Source organism: Mirounga leonina, unplaced genomic scaffold, assembly GCF_011800145.1.
Source record: "Mirounga leonina isolate KUSES-001 unplaced genomic scaffold, KU_Mleo_1.0 Mir_94, whole genome shotgun sequence".
Classification (NCBI taxonomy): domain Eukaryota; kingdom Metazoa; phylum Chordata; class Mammalia; order Carnivora; family Phocidae; genus Mirounga; species Mirounga leonina.
This window is the reverse complement of record NW_023270855.1, coordinates 56,484,651-56,505,596: the sequence shown is the minus strand read 5'-3', so window position 1 is coordinate 56,505,596 and position 20,946 is coordinate 56,484,651. Positions and strand designations below refer to the sequence as shown.

The window sequence follows — 20,946 nt, the reverse complement described above, 5'->3', positions numbered from 1 at the left end:
TAAAAGCACAGCAGGCCAACACATCTGGAGGAAAGGGGGGGGGGTCCTTGTTCTGCAGAGGCAGAAACTCAGGAAACAGGAGTTGATGATTTGAGAGATGCTCAGCCTATTCAGATCACAAAAGAAGCTAAAATTATGAGGACGTTAGTCAGGAAAGCATCCTCCAGACCAGCTGGGTGACCTTGGGCACTTGTCTAAACCTCCCTGGGCCTCAGTTTCCCCACTCATGAAATGGGGATGAAGTTACTAACACCCACCTCATAGGGTTGCTGGGAAGGGTTATGGAGCTGCTCCCATAAAGCACTGTTCCTGCAGTCCAGGAGTGGCCTCTGGGAAAAGTGATGGTGGGGGCTGCTTCTGTGCCCCCCTGACTATCCTCTGGGCTCCAATCCCTGGGGTCTGGCAGCTATCAACCCATTCCCCTCACCCTTCCTCTCAGGTCCCTAAGAGGGAGGGGCAGAGGATTCAAGCTGGGGATTAACAGAGGCAGATTAGAGATGGGGGGGGTGGAAAGAGGGAGAGGGTGAGAGAGACAGAGGGTGGGGGAAGGGGTCTCTATTCACTTAACCCTTCCCTCCCCAGAGCCAGAGTAGCCACCCCACTCCCTCTGGCTTCACGTCTGTGAGAGGGGAGGCCACCTGCAGAACCTTCCCCTCCCACCCGCGGAGAACCCTGAAGAAGGCGTTAGGATTAGGGTCCTCAAGCTTCTGACAGGCTGGTTGAAAGGGGGAGGATGAGGTCCCCTCTCTGGGCCTCAGTTTTCCCTTCTGAAACACTGGGAGAGCGTGCAGAGGCGATGAGACCTCAGCTCTCAGAGCGGGTGCTCCGGGCCTGGTGGAGATCTGCTCCGTGTAGCCCAGACTTACTGAGCACCTACTATGTAGGCAGGCTTGCTGTCATATCCCATTTGTCTGAGATTTCCCAGCCTCTGGGATGCCCAGCCGCGCACACAGAACCGCAGAATCAACTTCCAGAAGCCCCCAGAGTCAGCCATGGCTCCAGAAGGGCGGTCCAGGGCCTGATTCTCGTCCTGAGATGCCGCCGGCCCCCACCCTAAACCCTGACGTCCTCCCTGGGGGAGCTGGGAACCACTTCTCCAAAAGAGTCCCTGAATCCTGGAGCCCCAGTGCGGGGAACTGGGGTCGCAGGCTGAGGGAAACCCAGACAGAAGGACGATAACAGAATCTCCTCCACCCACCGGGCTCGGGCAAGACCCCTCCCGTCGTCCCCCAGCTGCGCCAGACGCAGAGCCAGGGCCGGGGGGGAGGGGGCGGTGCCTGCGCTGCGGCTGCGGGAGGAGGGGGACTGCGGGAGAGCGCTCAGGGATGGGGGGGGCGCTGCGGCACAGCGTCCCAGCTCACCGCTGCCCGCGCGGCAGGGGCGGGGGGCTGACCCTCCTCGGCCCCGCCCCTCCCCCCGCGGCCGAGGCGCCACCATTAATCCTGACCCGGGGAGGGGGCGCCCGCTCACCCCCAACCTGTGAAGCCGCCGCGCGCTCTCCCTGCCCCCCGCCCCGCTGGAGCCCCTGCGGGACCCCCAGGGGACCCCCGCCCCCCAGGTCTGTCGCCCTCCGAGTCTCTGTGTCCCCATCTGTCCCGTCTCCCCGCTATGCGTGCTTGTTGTGACTGCGTGTATCCGGGACACCTGCACTCACGGCCCGGGTGGCTGGCGCGATCGCCTGGGGGAGGGGTCCTGGGGGTCGGTGTGCAGGTCAGTCCGAGGTCTGGAGTGTCTTTCTATGATTGTCAATCTGTGTGCGTGTCCAGGTGACACCCTGCAGGCTGTGAGTCTGTGTGTGACAGCGTGGAGCCTGTGGTTGTCTGGGTGACACCCCACAGGCTGTGAATACGTGAGTCCCCGAGTGTCTGGGTGACACCCGCAGGCCGTGTGAGTCTGTGTGCGTGGCATCCCGCAGGAGGTGTGCGTCCGAGACACCCCATCGGCCGTGAGCGTGGGTCCCCGTGTGTCTGGATGACACCGCAGGCTGTGTGTGTCTGTAACAAGCTGCGAGCGCGACTGTGTGGGTCTGCGCGCGTCGGTGTGCGTTGTGTGTCCGTGTCGGAGTCGAGGAGGCCCGGGCCGCGAGTGTCCCTGAGCCCTCTGCGCGCGTGTGTGTGTGAGTGAGTGTGTGTGTGAGCGCGCGCGCGCCGCGGCGAAGGTGGATCCGCTTCCTCCGCAGCCAGCCCGACCTGGGCCCCACGACCCGCCGCGGCGGCCGCTTGCTCGGCCTCCCCTCGCGCGGGCCGGGCCGGGGATGGAGCCGCCGCGGGAGCCGCCGCGGCCGGAGCCGGGGCGCGGAGCGGCCTGAGGCGCGGGCGGCGCGCGGGGCCGGGGGAGGGCGGGCCGAGGGGAGGGTCCTGCGGGCCGGGGGGGCGGGCGCGGCGCGCCCCCTCCCTCGCGCGCTCGCTCCCTCCCCCGCGCGCCCTCCCTCGCCGCCTCCTCCCGCCGCCTCCGGCCCCCCCTCGCCGGGGACCGAGCGCGCTCGCTCCGGCGCCGGCCTCGCCTCCTCGCAGCAGCGCCATGGTACGTCGCCGCCCCCACTTTCGTTTTCGCCCGGGGAGTTTTCGGGGTGGTGCGTGGGCTCCCGGCGAAAGTTGCAAGGTCGGGGGGGGCAGGGGGCGGGGGCCGCCCGGGGGAGGGGCTCGAGGCGGGGGCCCCCCCACACCGACCGCGGCTGCGGGACCCCCGCCCGCCGATCTCCTCCCCCCGCCGCGGCTGGGGGCGGAGCTGGCGCGCGGGGCTCAGCGGGGGACCCCAAGTGGGGGGCCCCTGGCGGGCGCCGCGGACTTACGGGGAGGGCGGGGCTCCCGGGAGAGGGTCCCCCCCAGACCCGGCTCCCGCCTCCTCCCTGGCCGGGCCGGAGGCGGGAGGGCGCGGCCCGGAGCGCACGACCCCCGAACGCGCAGCCCGCGGGGGAGCGTGGGCCGGGGAGGGGGCGCCCGCCCGGGGCCGTGCGGGGCGGGGGGCGCGGCGGCCCCCGCGGGGCGCCCCGGCCCGGGCAAGCGCCGCGCGCCAGCTAGCGGAAAATGGCCGCTGCGGAGAGGGGCGGAGAGCGCGCAGCGGCCGCCGCCGGGCGCCTTGAACTTGGAGCCGGGCGGGCGGCTGCGCTCGGCGCCGCGCGGGGGCCGCCACCCCGCCCGCCCTTGCGCGGCCTGAGCCCCGCCCCCGGGTCGACCCCGGCCCCTCCGCGGCGCGCGCCGGGTCCCAGCCGGGAGGGGTCGCCAGGTCTCGCCCGGCGCGCCCCGGGCCCGCTAGCGTCGGTGGCTGCGCTTGAGGGTTCCGGTGTCCAGTCCGCGGGCGTCGTTGGCATCCGGCACCCGAGGGGTGCGTTTGGGGGCTTCTGTGCTCCCAAACGGGTCAGCACGGGAGGCCGGGGATGCGCCCGCGTGTCCGTACGGCTGGGTGGTCCCGTCTCTGGCCATGGGTCCGTGGGTCTCGAGGCGTCGAGTCCTCTCCTTTATGTGTCTGTGTGTGTCTGCGCATCCACGTGGCTGAGTGTGTTGTGTTGCGTGTGTGTTAGAGCATTGTGCGGCTAAGGGACAGAGTGTGTGTCTGGGTAACCGTGCGTCCCTGTGGGAAGGTGTTGTGAAGCTCTACGGCGGGGTTGTGTGTCCCCGAGGGCCGTGATGTCCCTGGGTGACCCGTGGGGTATCCCCATGTGAATGTGTGGCGGTTAGGGGGTTGCTGGTGAGTGGGGAACTGTGTCGTGTCCCAGGGGACAGTTGGGTGTCACTGTGTGCGTGTGATTAGCGCCGAATGACTATTCCTGGGGATGGGTCTGCACTGTCCCTCGCCCCCACCCCCAGTTCCTTTTTTCCTGTAACCGGGGTTGCTGAGTGAGGGACGGGTGTTTCCTCTACCATGCCAAAACTCTGTCCCCTCATCTCACTCCCCACACACCGTCCCCTCCACTTCCCTCCGACTAGGGGTACCCCATCCGCGAGGCCCCAGGTGGTCCTGGCTTGAGGATCGGGCACGAGGTGGCGCCGGGACACGATCACACGGTGGCGGCTCCTTCTCCCGCCAGGGGCTGCGCGTGCGCGGGGACCTGCCCCAGAGGGAGGCGGGGCGGTGGGGGTCCCCCCACTCCGCGGCGGAGGAGGTCCCGAGGGATGGCCGGCAACAGAAGCGCGCGGGCCAGGTCGGGCTCCGGAGGGTGGCCAAGGAAACCCCCTCACCCTCTCTGTGCTGGGAGCGACCACCCTCCCAGTCCTGCCTCCCTGCACTTGCCCCCTGTGAGGACAGACGGGGCGGGCACAAAGTGTTGTTTTCTCCCCTACAGGGGAATCCCCGCTGCACCCCCACCCCCACCCCAGGGCACTTTATATAATTTTCTAAATATAAAAGCACCAAGGCCAGGCCGGAGTCTCTGCTTTTTTCTTTGAACGTGCATCCCATTTTGGGGGGCTGTTTGGGAAAGGGAAAAAGGCGTCCTACATGGACACAGGGATACCTTGGCACCCAACCCTCAGGGTCCCATAGTCTGGTAAACTTCCCACCCCCTGCCAGTCCTCACCCTCCCCTGCACTCGCCCCCAGCGCTGAAACACAACACGCCCACCACACTCCTGTGCAGTGGGACACCTGGGCTGCCCTCCCCAGTGCCAGCCTCTCCCCTTGTCCCCCACCCGGTGCAGGGCACAGGAACATTCGCACCCATGACACAGGCGTACAGAACGCCACGCACACAGAGGGGCACACGCAACCACACACAGACAGGCACCTGCACTTTTGAGAGCGCAGAGGAGCCGCCCCACCCGCCCCCGCCTCCGGCCGGACCTGGAGAACTCTGAGCCCGGCTGCGGGGGCAGGGGGCAGGGGGCAGGGGGCGCGGGCTGGGGGTGTCGATGGGACTGCCAGGGGGGAGGAGCAGGGATGTGGTTATTTCACAGATGTGCCCCCACACCTGCGTAGGGATCCTGGGAGCAGTTCTGCTCGTGGGCGGGTGTGATCCTAGGTGTGTGTGGTTGTGTTGGGGTGTGAGTGTGAGTGTGTGATTGTGAAGGAGTGTAGGTGTGTTGTGGTCATGGCTGTGTGTGCACTCGAGTGGGTCTGTGTGTCTCCTGAGTGTGCCCGAGTCTGTGTGGATGCGTGTGCTTTGTTTGAGTCTGTGAGTCCCTGGGTGCCCTTCTCTCGTGACGTTGAGGCCAGGTGTGGGGACGTCTGTGTTTGTGGGTGGGCCTGCGTCCAGGCGAACCTTTATGTGTTTGTGTCACTGGTGTGTGACCATGTGTGTCTGCCAGCCCTGTGTCCCGTCCTGCCTTTACTTATCAAGACCAAAGACCTCAGCATCCCCTTCTAGAACCTCAGTTTCTCCTCTGTGAAATGGGAACACCAAGGGCCGAGGAGGAGTGACGCTGTCCCAAGTGTGCGTCCCCAAGGCCTGGCACGGTGCTGTGTCCTCTGTTCTCTGGGGGCTGGTCGCTCTGGAGCTACTAGGTGGGCACCTATGGTCCCTGCCTGAGCTGCTCTGTGAATGCCACTCACTTTTTTAAAAGTTTGTTTTTAATGAGACAGACCATTCGTGCACATCTAAAGAGTATACCAAAGTATCCCAAGTGAAAACCAACCTGCCTCATCACCCCTACCTGTGTGGGTCCCCACTCCGGGGGATGCTCTGGTTTCATTCAGCTTCGTCTGAACATGTAACAGGTACATAGTCTTACAAAGGATGCTTGCATATTTTGTAAAAACAATCCCCAGTGAGATCTTGAGTCTATTTGCAGCATTTACAGTGAGTGGGGTTGGTCTCACCCAGGGACTGTTCTGCCCCCAGGAGACACTGGGCCATGTCTCGGGACATCTGCGGTGGTCAGGACTGAGGGTGCTCCAGCCAGGGATGCTGCTCAGCACCCCTCCCCCACAGTGTTTAGGATGCCCCAGGCCCCAGCCGAGAATGATCCAGAGCACCCTCGGGTGGGAAGCCCTGGTCTCCAGCTTGTTTTCCCCTCTGTGTGTCTCTCAGAGGCATCTGCCGGTGGGAGCCTCTTGTTCTTTTAGGAGCTGCATAGTATTCCAGCCTGTGCCCATGCTGGCATGACTGATCTGGCCCTCCGCCGAGGGACACGGTGCCCTGTTCCCAGATTGTTGCCATTACTGGTAGAGTAGTGGGCAACACGCTGCTTGTGCGTCTGGATCAGGGACAGTTAGCGAGAAGGCACGATGAATGATAAGGAGAGTGCATTTTTAATTTTTTAACCAATGAGCTAAATCGTGCCCCCCGGTCCCCTTCTGGACCCTTGCACAAACAGGTCCAAATCCACCGATTGCTTTGTTCGGATAACTGCTCGGTGCAGTTGACCTCAGCCCAAATAGTCCCTGGTTCACCCGTAATAACCCAGGGGGTGGAAACTACCTTCGTCCTTTTTCACCAAGGGGAAGCTGAGGCACACAGGAGTGTAGCTGCTGCTGGAGGAGACGTAGACCAGGCTGCAAGCCTGCGCTAGAGCGGGCCAGCTGTGGACCTACTGTGTGCGCCGCAGGGCCCCTCCCACCCGAACTAGAATATATAGATTTGTAACAGTGCACTGGTGTTCAGGAATTTGCAGAAGGTTCTACTCTGCACTGTGCCCACAGTGTTCACACAGGTGACCTCAGGACTCCCATCTCCAACCCTCCTCCATGTGTCCCAGCACTGTTGCCATTTTACAGATGTGGAGACTGAGGCTCTGTGAGGGGCAGTCTGTGCTCTCCAGACTTCACCTTGGAAAGGAGCTCAGGTGGCAGGCTGGGCGGGAATGAGGGGGCTGAGCTGGGAGAACCCTCCGCAGTCAAGTGTAACTTTTAAATGTCTGTGAATTTGGAATCTTGTGCTCTGTGTTCCTGGCCATTTAAAAATAATAAAATATTGCTTTATGTTATGTTGGCATTTGGATTCCTAGACACCTGACTTTCCCCATTCATCCTGGAGTTTTAAATGCCCCCCCCCCCCCCACCGGCCGCCTGACAGCCAAGGGGTTTTCAAACATTTGTGAAGTGCTCATGATGTGCTAAGCACTGTTTGTTTGAATAATGGACACCCACATGCAGTGGGGAGTCAGTGTGGCCCAGGGAATACGTGCTCCGTAGGAACCCTGCTCCCTCCTAGTCTAGCCCTGGGACCCTGAGCCTGTTTCCTCCCTATAACGTGGGAGAATAATAGGGTTCCTGGCACCTCCCATTACCCTGGGCATGGGGCACCTGCCCCAAGTTGGCAAGAGGGTATCATCTGGCATCAGGACACCGGGAGAGACAAATCAAAATCATCAGGCTTTCTAAGAATGTCTTGGTGCACATTTGACCCAAGGTCAAGGCTCTGCTAAGTGTCATTATCCTTATGCCCATGGACCCCATGAATGGGCACTGTTAGTGCACTTTAGAGGGGACAACACCAAGGGGCAGAGGGACACATCACCCTAGTCTGTGGGGTGGGAATGGGAGCTTCTGCAGTTGAAGCTGGGAGGATTCAGGGGGTGAAAGGGGGACGGTTGAGGTCATGGCACCCTGGGGGCAGAGACTGGGGGAGGTCAGGTCTGTGCCCAGTTTCTCTAGAGGGAGAACAATGGAGCTTTAGAAAGGTGGGTTCTGGGGCCAGGTGGCCTGGCGCCAAGCCACTCACCGTGCCTCAGTTTCCAGATCCGTGAAATGGGCACACTCCTAGGCTCAGTAGGAATTATTGGACACCCAGAGAAGAGGCTGCAAGGGTTGATCTGGCCAACCTGAGGTTCTGGACAATCCTCCTGGGATGTTGGGGTGACTGATGGGGGATGCCAAAGCAACCCCCCCCACACACACCCAGTTCCCCTTTGGTGCTAACTGCAGGGGTGAGAGCAGATTCCTGGAGGCTCTCGGGTTAGTTGGGACCTTCGGGACTGGTGGGGTGGGGAAGGGTGCCCTCGGAGCCAGCCTCTGTGCCAGGGGGGAGCTGCAGCCCCTGTCTGGCTCTCCCGGGAGCAGGGGGAGAGGATGCTGTGGGACCCCCCACTCCGGCCCTGCACCCCGGGTCGTACATCTTTAAGGGGAAAGACGCGCGCTGGCGCCGGCCTCTGCACACGTCACTTCTTCATTCTTTCCCTCCCCCCCCAAACTTGGCTCTTTTCTCCAACTTCCCGGCCAGCGCGGGGAGGGTTGACGGGGGGGGGGGGGGGGGGATCCTAAAAATCCACCTCCGGCCCCAAAGTGTCCAGCAACAGCCCAGCACCCCGTCCCCACTTGACTCGGGTGGGCGGTCCACGGGGACCCGTGGCGACCGGGCTCTGCGCGGCCGGTTGGTTCCCGTCCGGTGCCGGGACCCGGGCGGCTCGTAATTCGTAATAATAGCTATGATGGGGGTTCATGGGGCATGGGGGGGGGAGCGGCTTTCCTTCCCCGCTCGCGCTCTTTTTTCCCTCGTTTCTTTGAAAGTTGGATGTTGAGAAGTGGGAGGTTCGGGTGGGAGGGGAGGGAAATTGGGGGGAGGAGGGGGGGAGGCTGCCAGAGGGAGGAGAGACAGAGACACGGAGAGACAGAGACGGAGGAGGAGAGAGGGAGGGGGGGACAGGAAAGGAAGAGGGAGAGAGAGCGAGCGCGGGAGGGAGGGAGGAGGGAGACCGAGGGAGGAGGCGGCGAGGAGCGCGCCGGCCGCGGCCACGGGGGGGGGGTTTGGAAAAATGACTCAGTAAGTTCAGCGCGCCCGCTCCGGCCGGCCCTGCGCCTCCCGCCGCGCCCGGGATGTATTCGTCCCCGCTCTGCCTGACCCAGGTACGCCCCTCGCTCGGCCCGCGCCCCCCGCGCCCCCCGCCGCCGGGCCCCGGAGTCGGGAAGCCCGAGGAGGCGGGACGGGAAAGGCGCGCGTCCCTCCCGCCGCCCCGCCGGGGTGCCCCCGCCGCGGGCCAGGGACCGGTGGGGGATGGGCTGGGCCGGGGACCCCCCGCCCCGACCCTCCCTCGGGACTCCCGCCCCGCCCCCGGCGCCCCGGCCTCTCCCCCCACGCGGACGCGGGACTCGGGGTGCAGGCTGGCGGGACGCTGGCCCCCACCCCACCCGGCACGGTCTGGGGGCGCCCTCCCCCGGGAGCCGAAGGCAGGCCTCTGCGTGACCCCCCGCCCTGACCGGGCCTGCCTCTAGGAGGAATCGAGGGGTCCTGGCTGGGTCCCTCGGCACTGTGGAGGAGAGGATCCCTCGGATGTGCTCCCCAGACAGTGCCCCCCGCCCCCCGCCACGGTTGTGTCCCGCCACCCCAGCCCCGGGACGCCTTTCCCCCCATTATTGGCCCACGTGTGCGTGGAGGGGGAGGGGGCGCGCGGAGTTGGAGGCGCCAGCAGCGGGGGGAGGGGGCGCGCTGACATCCCGGCTCGGTCTCCCGCGCCCCCCGCCCCCCGACACCGATCTGGTATTTTCGCCGCATCGATTCTGGATTGTTGCGCCGCCGCCGCCGCCGCCGCCGCCGGGAGGAGCCGGGAGGCCGGGCGTTCCGGGGTCTGGCCCGGGCACTGCGGCGCTGCGGACGCCCTCGCCAGCCCGGCACCTGCCCCTGCCCCCCTCCCGTAGCCTCTCACCCCTGGCCAGGCTCCCAGACTGTCCGGGGCTGAGCCCTTGTGCAACGGGCAAGGGGGTGTGTGGGGAGGGGGCGGCTGCCCCTGTCCCAGGCCGCACCCTGGGGACTCCTTTCCTCTTCCAGCTCCCTCTGGGACGCCCCCCCCCCCGGTCTACTTCCAGCTCCCCCCATGTCCTTATGTGTCTTTAGGCCAATGGGGTTGTGGCCTCAGTTTCTCCTGAGGACTAAGGTAGGCTCTGGAGAGAGGGGCAGTGTGGCCTCCAGATTGCAAAGTGCAGCACTCTGGGAGGTGGGAGTCCCGCGGGAGCCTGGGTGTCCGGTCCCCCTCCTCTCTCCCTTATGGGGAGCACGTGGATGCCTATGCCTAGCTTGGGTCCCAGGGACCACCAGTCTGTGTGGAGAGGGTCCACTATTCAGGATCTTGGGGTCCCCCTCATTCATGGTAGAATCTTTCTTGCCGTGCTAGGGAGTTCCTGGCTCCCGCCAGAAAAGGAGAGGGCGGTGCAGAGCGGGGGGGTCTCAGGGCTTGTCCTACCCATGATCCCCTGAGTGACCTTGGGGAAGTCCCTGCTCCTGTCCAGGCCTCAGTTTCCCTTTCTGAACAACTTTGGGGGGCCCCCCGGAAGTTGTCATTGCTGCCCCACCTCTGCCTCCCAGCTGCCCTAAGGCTCCCCGGGTGCAAGTAGGGTTCTGGTGAGGGTTGCAGCGTGACCTTGGGCCTCCCAGTCTCTGGGCTTGTGGGGTGGCCTGGGTGGCTGTGGGCGCCCCCGCCCCCTCTGCCCTTCTTGCGCTTGCCAGCTCCTGAGAGCCACACAGGGGGGCTGAGCCAGGGAGGCTATTCCAGGGGAGGAGGTTGGAAGGCCGCCTTTTGTCACTGAGCCCTGGAATTCCCCCATCAGGACTCCTCGGGAGACAGGCCTTCATCCACGTTGCTGCCGAGAGGAGAGGCAGAGGCGGTGGCAGTGAGAACCCAAGCCCTGGTGTGAGCATGTGTGCTCACGGGGCCTGGCTCGGCCCTCCCCAGGAGCAGGGCAAGGATCAGCCAGGCGGGCTCCTGGTGGACAGTGAATGCTACCTGAGGTTGCACCGGGCAAGCGGTGGGGCGGGGCGGGGGGGGGGCGGGGGGAGACAGGAGACAGAGATAGGCAGAGAGAGCCCGAGAGCCCCCCTCCCAGGGCTAGGGTGAGGATGGAGTGGCCCAAATTCCGGGGGGCTCCCCTCCCGTGCTCTGCTCCTGTGTCCCCCACCCAGGAGGGGAGACCCAGGACCCGCTGGCAGGCTCCCCGAAGCCTGAGGGTGATCCCCCAGAGCTCCTTGCAGACCCAGCCTGGGCTGGGATCTCTGGCTGGGAGCCCCCCTGGGAGGACCCCGACTGCCCGCGCAGGACCTGCACTCCTGGCTGTCTGGCTCAGTCTCTCTAAGCGCGCCGCCACCCCGCGTCTCTGACCATCTCCATCTCCATCTCCCTCTCCCCGTCTCTGTTTCTCCTCGATCTCTGGGTCTGTCTCTCCCTGTCTCTGCCTCCGTGTCTCTCTCCGTGCCTCCATCTGTCTCTGTGTGTCTCTCTCCCCCATTCCGTCTCTCCCGTGTGTCTCCCCGTCTCTGGGCCTCCATCTCCCCCCTTTGCCCGACTAATTTTACAACCTGAGCCCATCCTAAAATAGCTCCCTTTTAGCTGATCCGACCCGGATCCTTGTTGGTGCCAGCGCCCCGGTGCCCCCGGCCCTGCCCACCCCCGGGGGGGGGGGGGCCGGTGGTGGCGGCGGCCCTGGGGGATTCTGGGAGCCCCGTCCCTGTTTCAGTGGTGACTCAAGCGCTTTTTCACTTTTACTCTTAAGAGGAACTGTGTGGAACAGCCGTTACTTCCATAAATCCTGGCGGCGGGAAGGCTGGCCTCCCCGCGCTGGCCCTGCTCCGGGCCTCCCTCCCTGCCTCCCTCCGCCCGCCTCACCGCCACGTTAGTTATTCCGGGTTTGGGGCCAAATCCCTCTTGGCTGCAGTGCCCAGGATTCCCCGGGGCCGAGGCCACGGCAACGCCGGCCGCCAGGGCCCCTCCCTCATTCATTCATTCCTCCCTTCATTTCTGCCCCACGCTCCCTCTCAGCGTGGCACCCCTCTTACTGCCATTTCTCCAGTGGGGAGACCGAGGCTGGGAGGGTGGCCCTGACTTCTGATGGGTTTAGCAGGTATTTTTTTTACATGCCTCCTAGGGGCGGGATGGGGGGGCAGGAGGTCGTGGGGTCTAGGCCTGACCTGGGCTTTGGGGGGCTGGGAGAGGGGCCAAGACCAGAGAGGGCCAGGGCCCGCCCTGGGTGGCACAGCATTATGGCGGGCAAGGCTGGCTTTGGGGCCACTGCCCCCACTTGGCTGTTGAGGCAGGCCTGGGCAGGTGGGTGCTCCCCGTGTGTGCCCCCCACCCATGGTCTGATGCCTCTGCTTGGCTCCTGCAAAAAGCACAACCTGGCTCCAGGTCGCTCTCCCTCTCTCCGTCCCTGTGTCTGTGTCTCTCCCTCCTCCCTTCTCTGCGGAGGCAGGGGTGCCTCAGCAAGCGCCAGGGCCAGGCGCCTTGTAAATCACGAAGCTGGGATTCTGGCGAGTCAGCGTTCTCTCCCTCTCTCTCTCTCTCTCTCCTTCTCCCTCTCTCTCCTTCTCTCTCTCTGTCTCCCTCCCTCCCTCCTTCTCTCCTTCTCTCTCTCCCTCTGTCTCTGTCTCTCTCACCCCCCCACCCCTCTCTCTCTCCTCCTCCCTCTCCCTGTCTCTCCCCCCCCACCTCTGTCTCTGTCTCTCTCCTCCCTGTCCTCCCTCCCTGTCTCACACCAAATGGATGGGAAACACTCACCACGTCCGGGGTCCTCCTGCCCCACGCAGCCCTCACATGCGAATGCCCGTGTTCACACCAACCTGCACACGCGTGTGCTGCCTGCTCCCGTCGGGGCATGTGGACCTGCGGTGCCCCATGCGGCGGGGCGGGGGGGTGCCCCCGGGACTGAACCACACCCACGCACATGCACGCACACGTGCGTGTTCACTGCCACCTCGCCCACGAAGACACAGCCCTGCCCCGCCTCCGATGGGCCCTAACGGGGGTCCCGGAGGCAGAGACCGAGGGAGGGCGCCTCGGATCTGCATGCAGGTCTTGCTCAGGAGGCTCAGAACTGAGTTCTCGGCTTCCCGGTGCGTGACGCCTGGCAGGGCACCTAACTCCTCCGTGCTCCCTTGTCCTCACTGTGAAATGCAGTCAACGGTAATCTTCCGAGGATTCGGGGCGGGAGGACCCCTGTGAGGTGCTCAGCGCAGGGCCTGGCACACAGTAGGCGCTTACAGATATCTGTTGCACGAAGGAATGAGTGGACGGTTCTGCCAGCCGAGAGAAGGAACTCTCTGAGCCTCCATCTCTGCCCACGTGAAATGCGGAGTACAATCATGCCTTCCTCCGAGGCTTCACCCTCAGCGCAGTGCCTGGTATACAGTGGGTGCCACATAAATGTGGCTGTGATGATGGTGGTCGCTAAACTAATAATTGGGTTAAATGTCTCAGAGGCATTTCCAACGTACCCTCCCCCTGATGTTGTCACTGCCTGCCCAGCAGGAGCCAGGCCCTGGGCTGGGTGATGGGAACAGCCGTGAGCCCTGAGGATTTGTCCAGGGTCTTCCTGAGTCTGGCCAAACCTGTGGGGGTGCCAGCATCCTCTGTCGTGTGGGGTGCTTGGATGGGCGTCACGTAGGCAGAGGATGGGATTGCTCTCCCAGGGATCTGGGTGCTGGGGTCACAGCAGTGAACAAGAAGGACCAAATCTGTGTCCTGGAGGGGCCGCAGTCCAGGGGCCGGGCCAGGCCGGGCTGCCGCTTTGGCTAAGGAGGAGGTGGCCCATGACCTGGGACCGAGCAGGGGAAGGGAGTCCCATGGGATTTGGAGAGAGCAGGCGGGGTACAGGATGGCCATCTCTGGGGAGTCCCAGCGACGGGGCCAGACCACGTGCTTGAAGGGCCCAGGGGCAGGGCTGAGGAGTCCGGAGGTCCACGGTCACGGGGATGCAAGTTGAAGCCCCAGCTTGGCTCCTTCCTGGCTGCATGACTTTGGGTGGGTGGCTTGGGTGCTCAGTGCCTTGGTCTCCCCCACCAGAAACCAGGCGTGAGGATAGTCCCTATTTTGCAGAGTTGATAGCTCAGTAAATGCTCAGCCTCTGGAAGGTAGGACCCCGCGCCCTGTCTCTCTCACTCTCTCTCCCACACCCTGGCCCTCTGGCTCAGCCCCTGTCATCCTCCTGGGACATGAAGGCACAAAGAAGGAAGGCAGGAGATCCAGGGTTCAGACTCCCTGGTCACTTTGATGGGAAGTTTTAACTCCCATTGCTCCGTGTACCCAGATTCCTCTCAGGGGCCCACAAGACCCTGCACAACCAGCCCCCAGCACCTCCCTGCCCTCACCCCCTCCACTCTTCTTCTCGTCCACTCGGTTTCAGCCACACCACCCTCTTCAGTGTTCTCGCAAAACATGAGGCATGGTGCTGCCTCAGGGCCTTGGCACATGCTGTTTTCATTCTCTGGAAAGCTCCTACCCTGGCCCATCATTTTTTAGGTCTTTGTTCAAGTGTTCTCTCCTATGAAAGACCCTCCCTGACCACTGCCAGCTAAAAAACAACCCTAAGGCATTCCCTGGCCCTCCCCAAACTCCTTTAAATATCTTCAGAGCACTTTGTTCAAACTGACATTTTATTGCATATCTGTCGGCTTGTTTCACATCCATCCCTGCCCCGATCAGGATCCAGGTGAGGACTGAGCCCGGGTCACTGCTGGGTCCATAGCACCGTGCACGGAGCTGGCACACAGTAGGCGCTCAATAAATGTTTGTCCAACAAGCAAATGCATCTCGCCCTCATTAGGTGGGAGTTAAGCCTAAGCTGTGATGCTCTGAGCTTGGGGGGGGACTACCTGAGGTTAGGGACACTGACTGGTGGCAGATGGACCTGGGTTTGAATACGGGCTCTGCTATTTGCCACTTAACCTGGCCTTAACCTAGAAGAAAAGACGTTGGAACCAGGGCTTTGAAGGGCGCATAAGAGTTTGGGATACAAGGGGCGCCTGGGTGGCTCAGTTGGTTGAGCGACTGCCTTCGGCTCAGGTCATGATCCTGGAGTCCCGGGATTGAGTCCCGCATCGGGCTCCCTGCTCGGCAGGGAGTCTGCTTCTCCCTCTGGCCCTCCTCCCTCTCATGCTCTCTCTCTCTCATTCTCTCTCTCAATAAATAAATAAAAATCTTTATAAAAAATAAATAAATAAAGAGTTTGGGATACGAATTTAGGAGGTGGTAAGATAGTTCTCAGTAAGGTTTGGTGAGTCACTGAGTAAATGAGGGAGAGAGAATCCTTCCTGGAGAACTTGTGGTTTGTGAATAGGAGCTTCATGGTCCAGCCCATCCAGCAAGGGCTTGGACCCAGGTGTCTACCTCCCAGCTGCTGCTGCCCTTTTTGGCCAGGAAGTCCCAGTGAGCCAAGTGGCATTTCTGGGAACGGCCTGGCCTCGGTCCCCCTCCCCCCAACATTGCCTCTCTGGTTACCAGGAACTGACAAAAAACCCCAACACCCCACAGCTGCCGTATCCCATTCTGCCCATTGTACAGAATGAGAAACTGAGACCCAAAGCAGAGCAGTGATTTGTTCCAGGGTCAGAGAGAGGGTGAGCATGGAGGCCCTTGTCACCCAACCTCATTCTCTTGCAGAGTCTGCTTGGCAAATGGGTGCTTTAGCCCTGGGCCTCAGATTTGGGCGGGGGTAGCAATAGAGCCAGACTCTGAACCCCAGCTTGTGTGGTCCAGGCTAGGTCTGGGGGGAATCCCCAAGGAGAGCAGGAAAGGCTGCCTGAAGGAGAAGGAACACTGGAGACAGGGCTTTGAGGGATGTGTAGGAGTTCGGGAGGATTCTCGGGATCTGGCTTGCCTTGACTGTCTCCTTTGCCTGGCCAGCCAGTGAGGGCATTGGGAGGTGCCCTGGGGAAGATGTCTTGGTTGTGGCAGGTCTCGTGGGACAAAGAGAGCGACAGACCTGCCTCTTATCTGGGCTGACCTCCCAGGGAGGACAAGGGAGGATAGGGCAGCAGGTCCCTGACCCAGTTACAGACTGTTTGTCTTCCTTCCTCCCGGACCAGCTAGGGTCACTGGTGACGTGGTCTCCCGCCCCTGCCCGCCTCCCTGGCACCTTTCCTGAGAGTGGGCCCGGAGGGAGTAGGGCACAGAGAAGGGGTGGGACCCAGAGCCAGGGGAGGGGTTCAGAGAGAAAAGGGTTCAAGGAGAGGAGTCTGGGGACCTGTCAGTCGGCCCCTGCTGGCTGACCGTCCAGCTGCCCCTTCCCAGCTACCTCTTATCGCTGTCCCAGTAAAGCGCCAGAACTTGGGTGGCAGCCATGGCCCAGCGTCAACACCATTGCCTTGGCCTCCTGCCACCCTGGTGTCCCCTCCATGGGGGGCAGCGACCTGTGCCTCTCTTGCTTCCCCACCCCCAGCCCCTCTGGCCAGGCAGCCTGGGCTCTGGTCCCAGCTCTGCTGACCAGCTGTGTGACCCTGGCTGAGTCACTCCCCTTCTCTGGGGCTGGCCTGTCAGGTGGCATTCAGGCACAGGAAAGCCCTGTGGAGGTTGGACAGGGACCGGCCGCGGATGGGCCCCCCTGCATTCTCCCTCGGCCTCAGCAGGGCCAGCCGGGGTGGGGGGAGTGGGCAGCGGAAAAGAGCCCTGAGGTCCAGTGCCCATCACAGCTGTTGCGGTGACTCACACTTTGGGGGACATTGGAGTGGGGAGCTGGGCTGCCATATGCTGAGCCCCATCCCCCCCCCCCCGCCCTGGCCAGGGCGGGAGGCTATTTTCAGAGCCCCGGTAATAGGTGAAATCTGAGGTTGTTCCCCTCCCCAACCCTGGCACCCCCCCCCCGCCGCCATCCCCGGCCAGAGGTGCACAGAGCCCTGAGAGCGTACAGGGTGGGGGTCCCTGTGAGTGTCCAGCCCTGGAGGTGGGACCGAGCCCAGGCCCATCCGGCCAGCAGGCAGACTGATAGCCCAGAACGACTGTTTCCCCGACACCCCAGGCTGTTCTGAGGAAGCGGCCGATGGCCTTCACAGGGCTCGGGGGGCCTGGGCTTGGGGCCTCACACAGGCCCTGAGACCCTGTGGGACCCCCAGGTCAGGTCTCCGCCCCTGTCTGGGCCTTGGATCCCATCACACAGTGGGTAGCAGAGCCCTGGGCCTTCCCCTGCGTCCTGGAAGATTGAAAGCAACCGGAATAATTGTAACAATGTCAACAATAATACTAAGAGTCTAGGGCAGCCTTTCCAGAGCTGGGCGGGGAACGGGGCTCATATCCCGGGAAGAGCTAGCGCTCCCGTTCTGGAAGCCCGCATGGCCCAGGCAAGAGCGGAGACGGGGAGCCCAAGGTTCTCTTTGTCTTCCTTTCTCCTGGAGGCTGAGAAACCAGGTCCCAGATGTTCTGCAGAGTGGGTTCCGCTTGATGAAAAACGGAGAGATGAGACAGCCCTCCCACCCCCCCAGGAGGGGGCAGGGGTCTCCCATGGCGCCATGTTGCTCTCAGGGGGGCCCAGCCACGGCTGCTATTGTTTTCATGGGGACAGTTCTAGGCCCCTCATGACTCGGTCCCCTCCTCTTGGGGCCTCAGTTTCCTCATCTGTAAAATGGGTGTTGTGGCCTCCCAGCAACACCAGTTAGGCATGATAGGGGGGTGGGGGTTGAAGTCACAGGTCTGGCCAGGCCTCAGAGCCTCCCCAGGCCTCAGATTTTCCGTCTGAATGGGTATGTCGGGGGGCAGCCCCAGGGGCCCCTCTCCCCAGCTCTGAACCTCCAAGGCCAGCTCCCCTTCTCTCGTGTGTTCTGATCTCTTGCCTTCTTGGGCCTCAGCTTTCTCAGCCCCTGCAGTGGGTCTGCGCAGGAGCCTGTCCTTCCAGCAACCGCTGACATCCAGGCTGCCCTAGTCCTGGCCCATGGACCTCTGTGGGGCCTTTCTGCACAGCTGGTCTATAGGAAGGCCCCCCTAGACCTCATTTTTTTAATTTGTGCCAAGGGCCAGTACAGGTGGCCCTCGGACTGCTCGCCCCACAATCTGGTGTCAGCTTTCTTTGCTGATAGGGACGCTCTCGGAGCCTGGTTTCTCCTGCAGCCATCCAGCAGCCTCTGTGTGCTTGGCCCTGCTCTAAACATTGGAGTTCATACTTCATTTTTATTTTATTTTATTTATTTATTTGTCAGAGAGAGAGTGAGCGTGCACAAGCAGGGGGAGGGGCAGAGGGAGAAGCAGGCTCCCTGCTGAGCAGGGAGCCCAACACGGGGTTCCATCCCAGGACCCTGGGATGCTTAATCGCCGGAGCCACCCAGGCGCCCCTCGAGCTCATACTTTAGTGCAGGAGTTTGCTAACTACAGGCCTGGGGCCCAGTGCCTGCCACCTGTTTTTGTAAATAAAGTTTTATCAGAACGCAGCCATGTCCATCATCTGTGTGTCATATCTAGGGCTAGTTTGGCGATGCGGCACTGAGTTGAGTAGTTGCAACGGAATGGAATACTCACTGTCTTGTTCTTTTTTTTTTTTTTTTAAAGATTTTATTTATTTATTTGAGAGAGAGTGAGAGAGAGAAAGAGCACAAGAGGGGGGAGCAGGAGAGGGAGAAGCAGACTCCCTGCTGAGCAGGTAGCCCGATGCGGGACTCGATCCTGGGACTCCAGGATCATGACCTGAGCCGAAGGCAGTCGCTTAACCAACTGAGCCACCCAGGCGCCCCTCACTATCTTGTTCTTTAAGAGGCTTTCAGACTGGGGTTTGCCGCCCCCCCGTCCTAGTAGACAGCAGATAGGTCCATAACATCCCCGTTCTCCTGGCCTCACTTTTCCCCGTCTGTACAATGGGCTAGCCCCCATCAAGCATCTGGGGACCCTCAGCTTGGCCTGTCTGTATATTGGGGTTCAAGACAGCCCTCCATGAACTTCTTGCCTTGGCCTGCGCCTCCCACATAGTCCAGGCCTCTGGTTCCCCACTTTCCCCACTTGGGCAAGGGGTTCACGCCTCTCCCCCATACACTTCTGCTGGGTCCCCTCTGGCCTCGACTTTTCCCCAGGAGGTGAGCAGGTCTGCAGTGGCCCCCCTGCGCACAGGCGCCTGGCCCTCCCTGGGGGTCTTCCCGGGGCCCCCAGGCCTCAGTCTCCCGGGCTGGGCAGTGGGCCACGGTCCCCAGCGCCCCCTGACCTCTGGCCTCTCGTGCCTGCAGGATGAGTTCCACCCGTTCATCGAGGCGCTGCTGCCTCACGTGCGCGCCTTCGCCTACACCTGGTTCAACCTGCAGGCGCGGAAGCGCAAGTACTTCAAGAAGCACGAGAAGCGCATGTCGAAGGACGAGGAGCGCGCCGTGAAGGACGAGCTGCTGGGCGAGAAGGCCGAGGTGAAGCAGAAGTGGGCGTCCCGGCTGCTGGCCAAGCTGCGCAAAGACATCCGGCCCGAGTGCCGCGAGGACTTCGTGCTGGCCATCACCGGCAAGAAGGCGCCGGGCTGCGTGCTCTCCAACCCCGACCAAAAGGGCAAGATGCGCCGCATCGACTGCCTGCGCCAGGCCGACAAGGTGTGGCGGCTGGACCTGGTCATGGTCATCCTCTTCAAGGGCATCCCGCTGGAGAGCACCGACGGCGAGCGCCTGGTCAAGGCGGCGCAGTGCGGCCACCCGGTGCTCTGCGTGCAGCCACATCACATCGGCGTGGCGGTCAAGGAGCTCGACCTCTACCTGGCCTACTTCGTGCGCGAGCGAGGTGAGGCGGGCGGGCGGCGCGCCCAGGGTCTCGGGGTCCGGGGTGGGGGAGATGTGCGCGCGCGTGGGGGCCCCGTGGCGCAGGGGCGGCGGCCCACTCGCGCGTCCGGCTGGGGACGTGGTGCAGGTGGGGACCGAGAGGGGAGGCAGGTGCAGTGGGCGAGGCTGAGGGGGGCCTGCCGGCCTGCGCTAGGGCAGGACAGGCACCCGAGCAGTGAAGGTCTGAGGGGAAGAGGTACGGTTCAAGGAGAGTCTGAGGGGGGAGGCGGTGTGTCCAGAGGGTTGAAGGTAAGAGGCAGGCCCTTGAGATCTCGGGAGATGAGACCCTGTCCCAGGAGGTCCGAGGGGCAACATAAGGCCTTGTTGGGAATAGGGGTGAGGACAGGACAGCGACCAATGGGAGAGAGAGTCTTATCCCCCCAGGAAAAGCTGAAAGAACACTGGAGTTGGGCGCTGTGAATGCTAGTTGATCAACTCTCAGACCTTCAGCAGAGGCCTGACAGGTCCCACCTTTGTGCTGAGTGGGAAGCTGGGTGCTGTGTGACTTTGGCTAGGTTACCACCCTCTCTGGTCCCCTGTGTCCCTGGCTCTGGCTGTTCTAGCTGGGTGTTTGCTGGCTCCATGGTCAGTGCCCCACGTGGAGACCAGCAGGGTCTGTGAGGGTGGGGAAACCCACGGCAGCCTCCTGGAGAGAGTGGTGCGGCAGAGCTGAGCTCTACGGGGTGGCGGGACAGTGCTGAGTGTGGGGTGTCCCAGAGGGTTGGCAGCCTGGGCAAAGATGTAGAGGCAGATGTGTGGCCCGGCCTCTGGATGTCAGCAGGGCTGGTGGCCCAGGGCCGGGCCTGGCTGGGAGGGCGGTGGGCCCTGCTGCTTCCTGGCTGCGTGTCCACCTTGGGCCTCAGTTTCCTCCATCTGTCAAATGGAGGTTAACAGAGTCCCTAGCTGGATGAGGCCCCGGGGGAGTCGCCAGGTCATGCATGTAGCACGTGAACACTGGCCTGCCACGTGGCAGGTGGCAGCTGGGAATGTCTTCGTGTGGACAGAGTCAGGTGTGCTCATAGAACCTAATGGTCACATGTCACATGCCCCACCAGTGCCACCCCCCCACCGGGGCTGAGTCTGGTGCGCACGTGGGTACACACGGGGGGGCTGCCTGAGTGTGTCCGGTGGGTACACCCAGGTTGCCAGCCCAGCCCCGGCAGATCCCACAGGCACACACGACCAGAAACAGACGGAAGGAAGGCTGCGGGAGGGGCGGTGGTGGGGTCTAGCGGGGACAGACTCAGGGCTCACTGCCCAGGGGCCACGTGTAGCCCTGCCCTTTGTGGCCTGTGTGACTTTGGTCACATCACAGTTCTGTTTCCTCTGTGAATGGGTGTAACCACCGCACTTCTCCTAGCGATGGGGTAAGGATTAGATGAGGTTGTAGGGCTCCCAGTCTCCAGGGTGTGTGGGAGGGAGAGGCAGTCGGTTTCCCAGTCTTGACCTTGATTCCTTGACCTTGACCTCTTCTGCCCCCGCCCCCACCCATGAGCCACAAACCCACTGGGGCTGGGAGCAGAGCGGCCTTAGGGGCCGAGGAGGCAGGGGGTGGACAAGGTGACTGGCTGTCCTGGGCAGGGGGCAGGGGTGGCCTTGGGGGCTGCA

The 20,946-nt window shown here is 62.9% G+C and overlaps 1 protein-coding gene across 4 annotated transcripts in view; it reads left to right on the top strand.

The window, feature by feature from the left end:
* Positions 1-2,418: 2,418 nt before the first annotated feature.
* NFIC (nuclear factor I C) overlaps positions 2,419-20,946 on the top strand; it is a 69,047-nt gene continuing 50,519 nt past the window's right edge. For 3 of the 4 annotated variants that reach the window (XM_034997467.1, XM_034997466.1, XM_034997463.1), the window contains exons 1-2: positions 8,567-8,717; positions 18,769-19,300. In XM_034997467.1, coding sequence (XP_034853358.1) covers positions 8,688-8,717; positions 18,769-19,300 — 562 coding nt within the window. In that variant the 5' untranslated portion in view covers positions 8,567-8,687. Of the gene's footprint in view, positions 2,524-8,566; positions 8,718-18,768; positions 19,301-20,946 lie in introns of those variants that run through there. The other variant, XM_034997465.1, reaches the window with a different exon arrangement.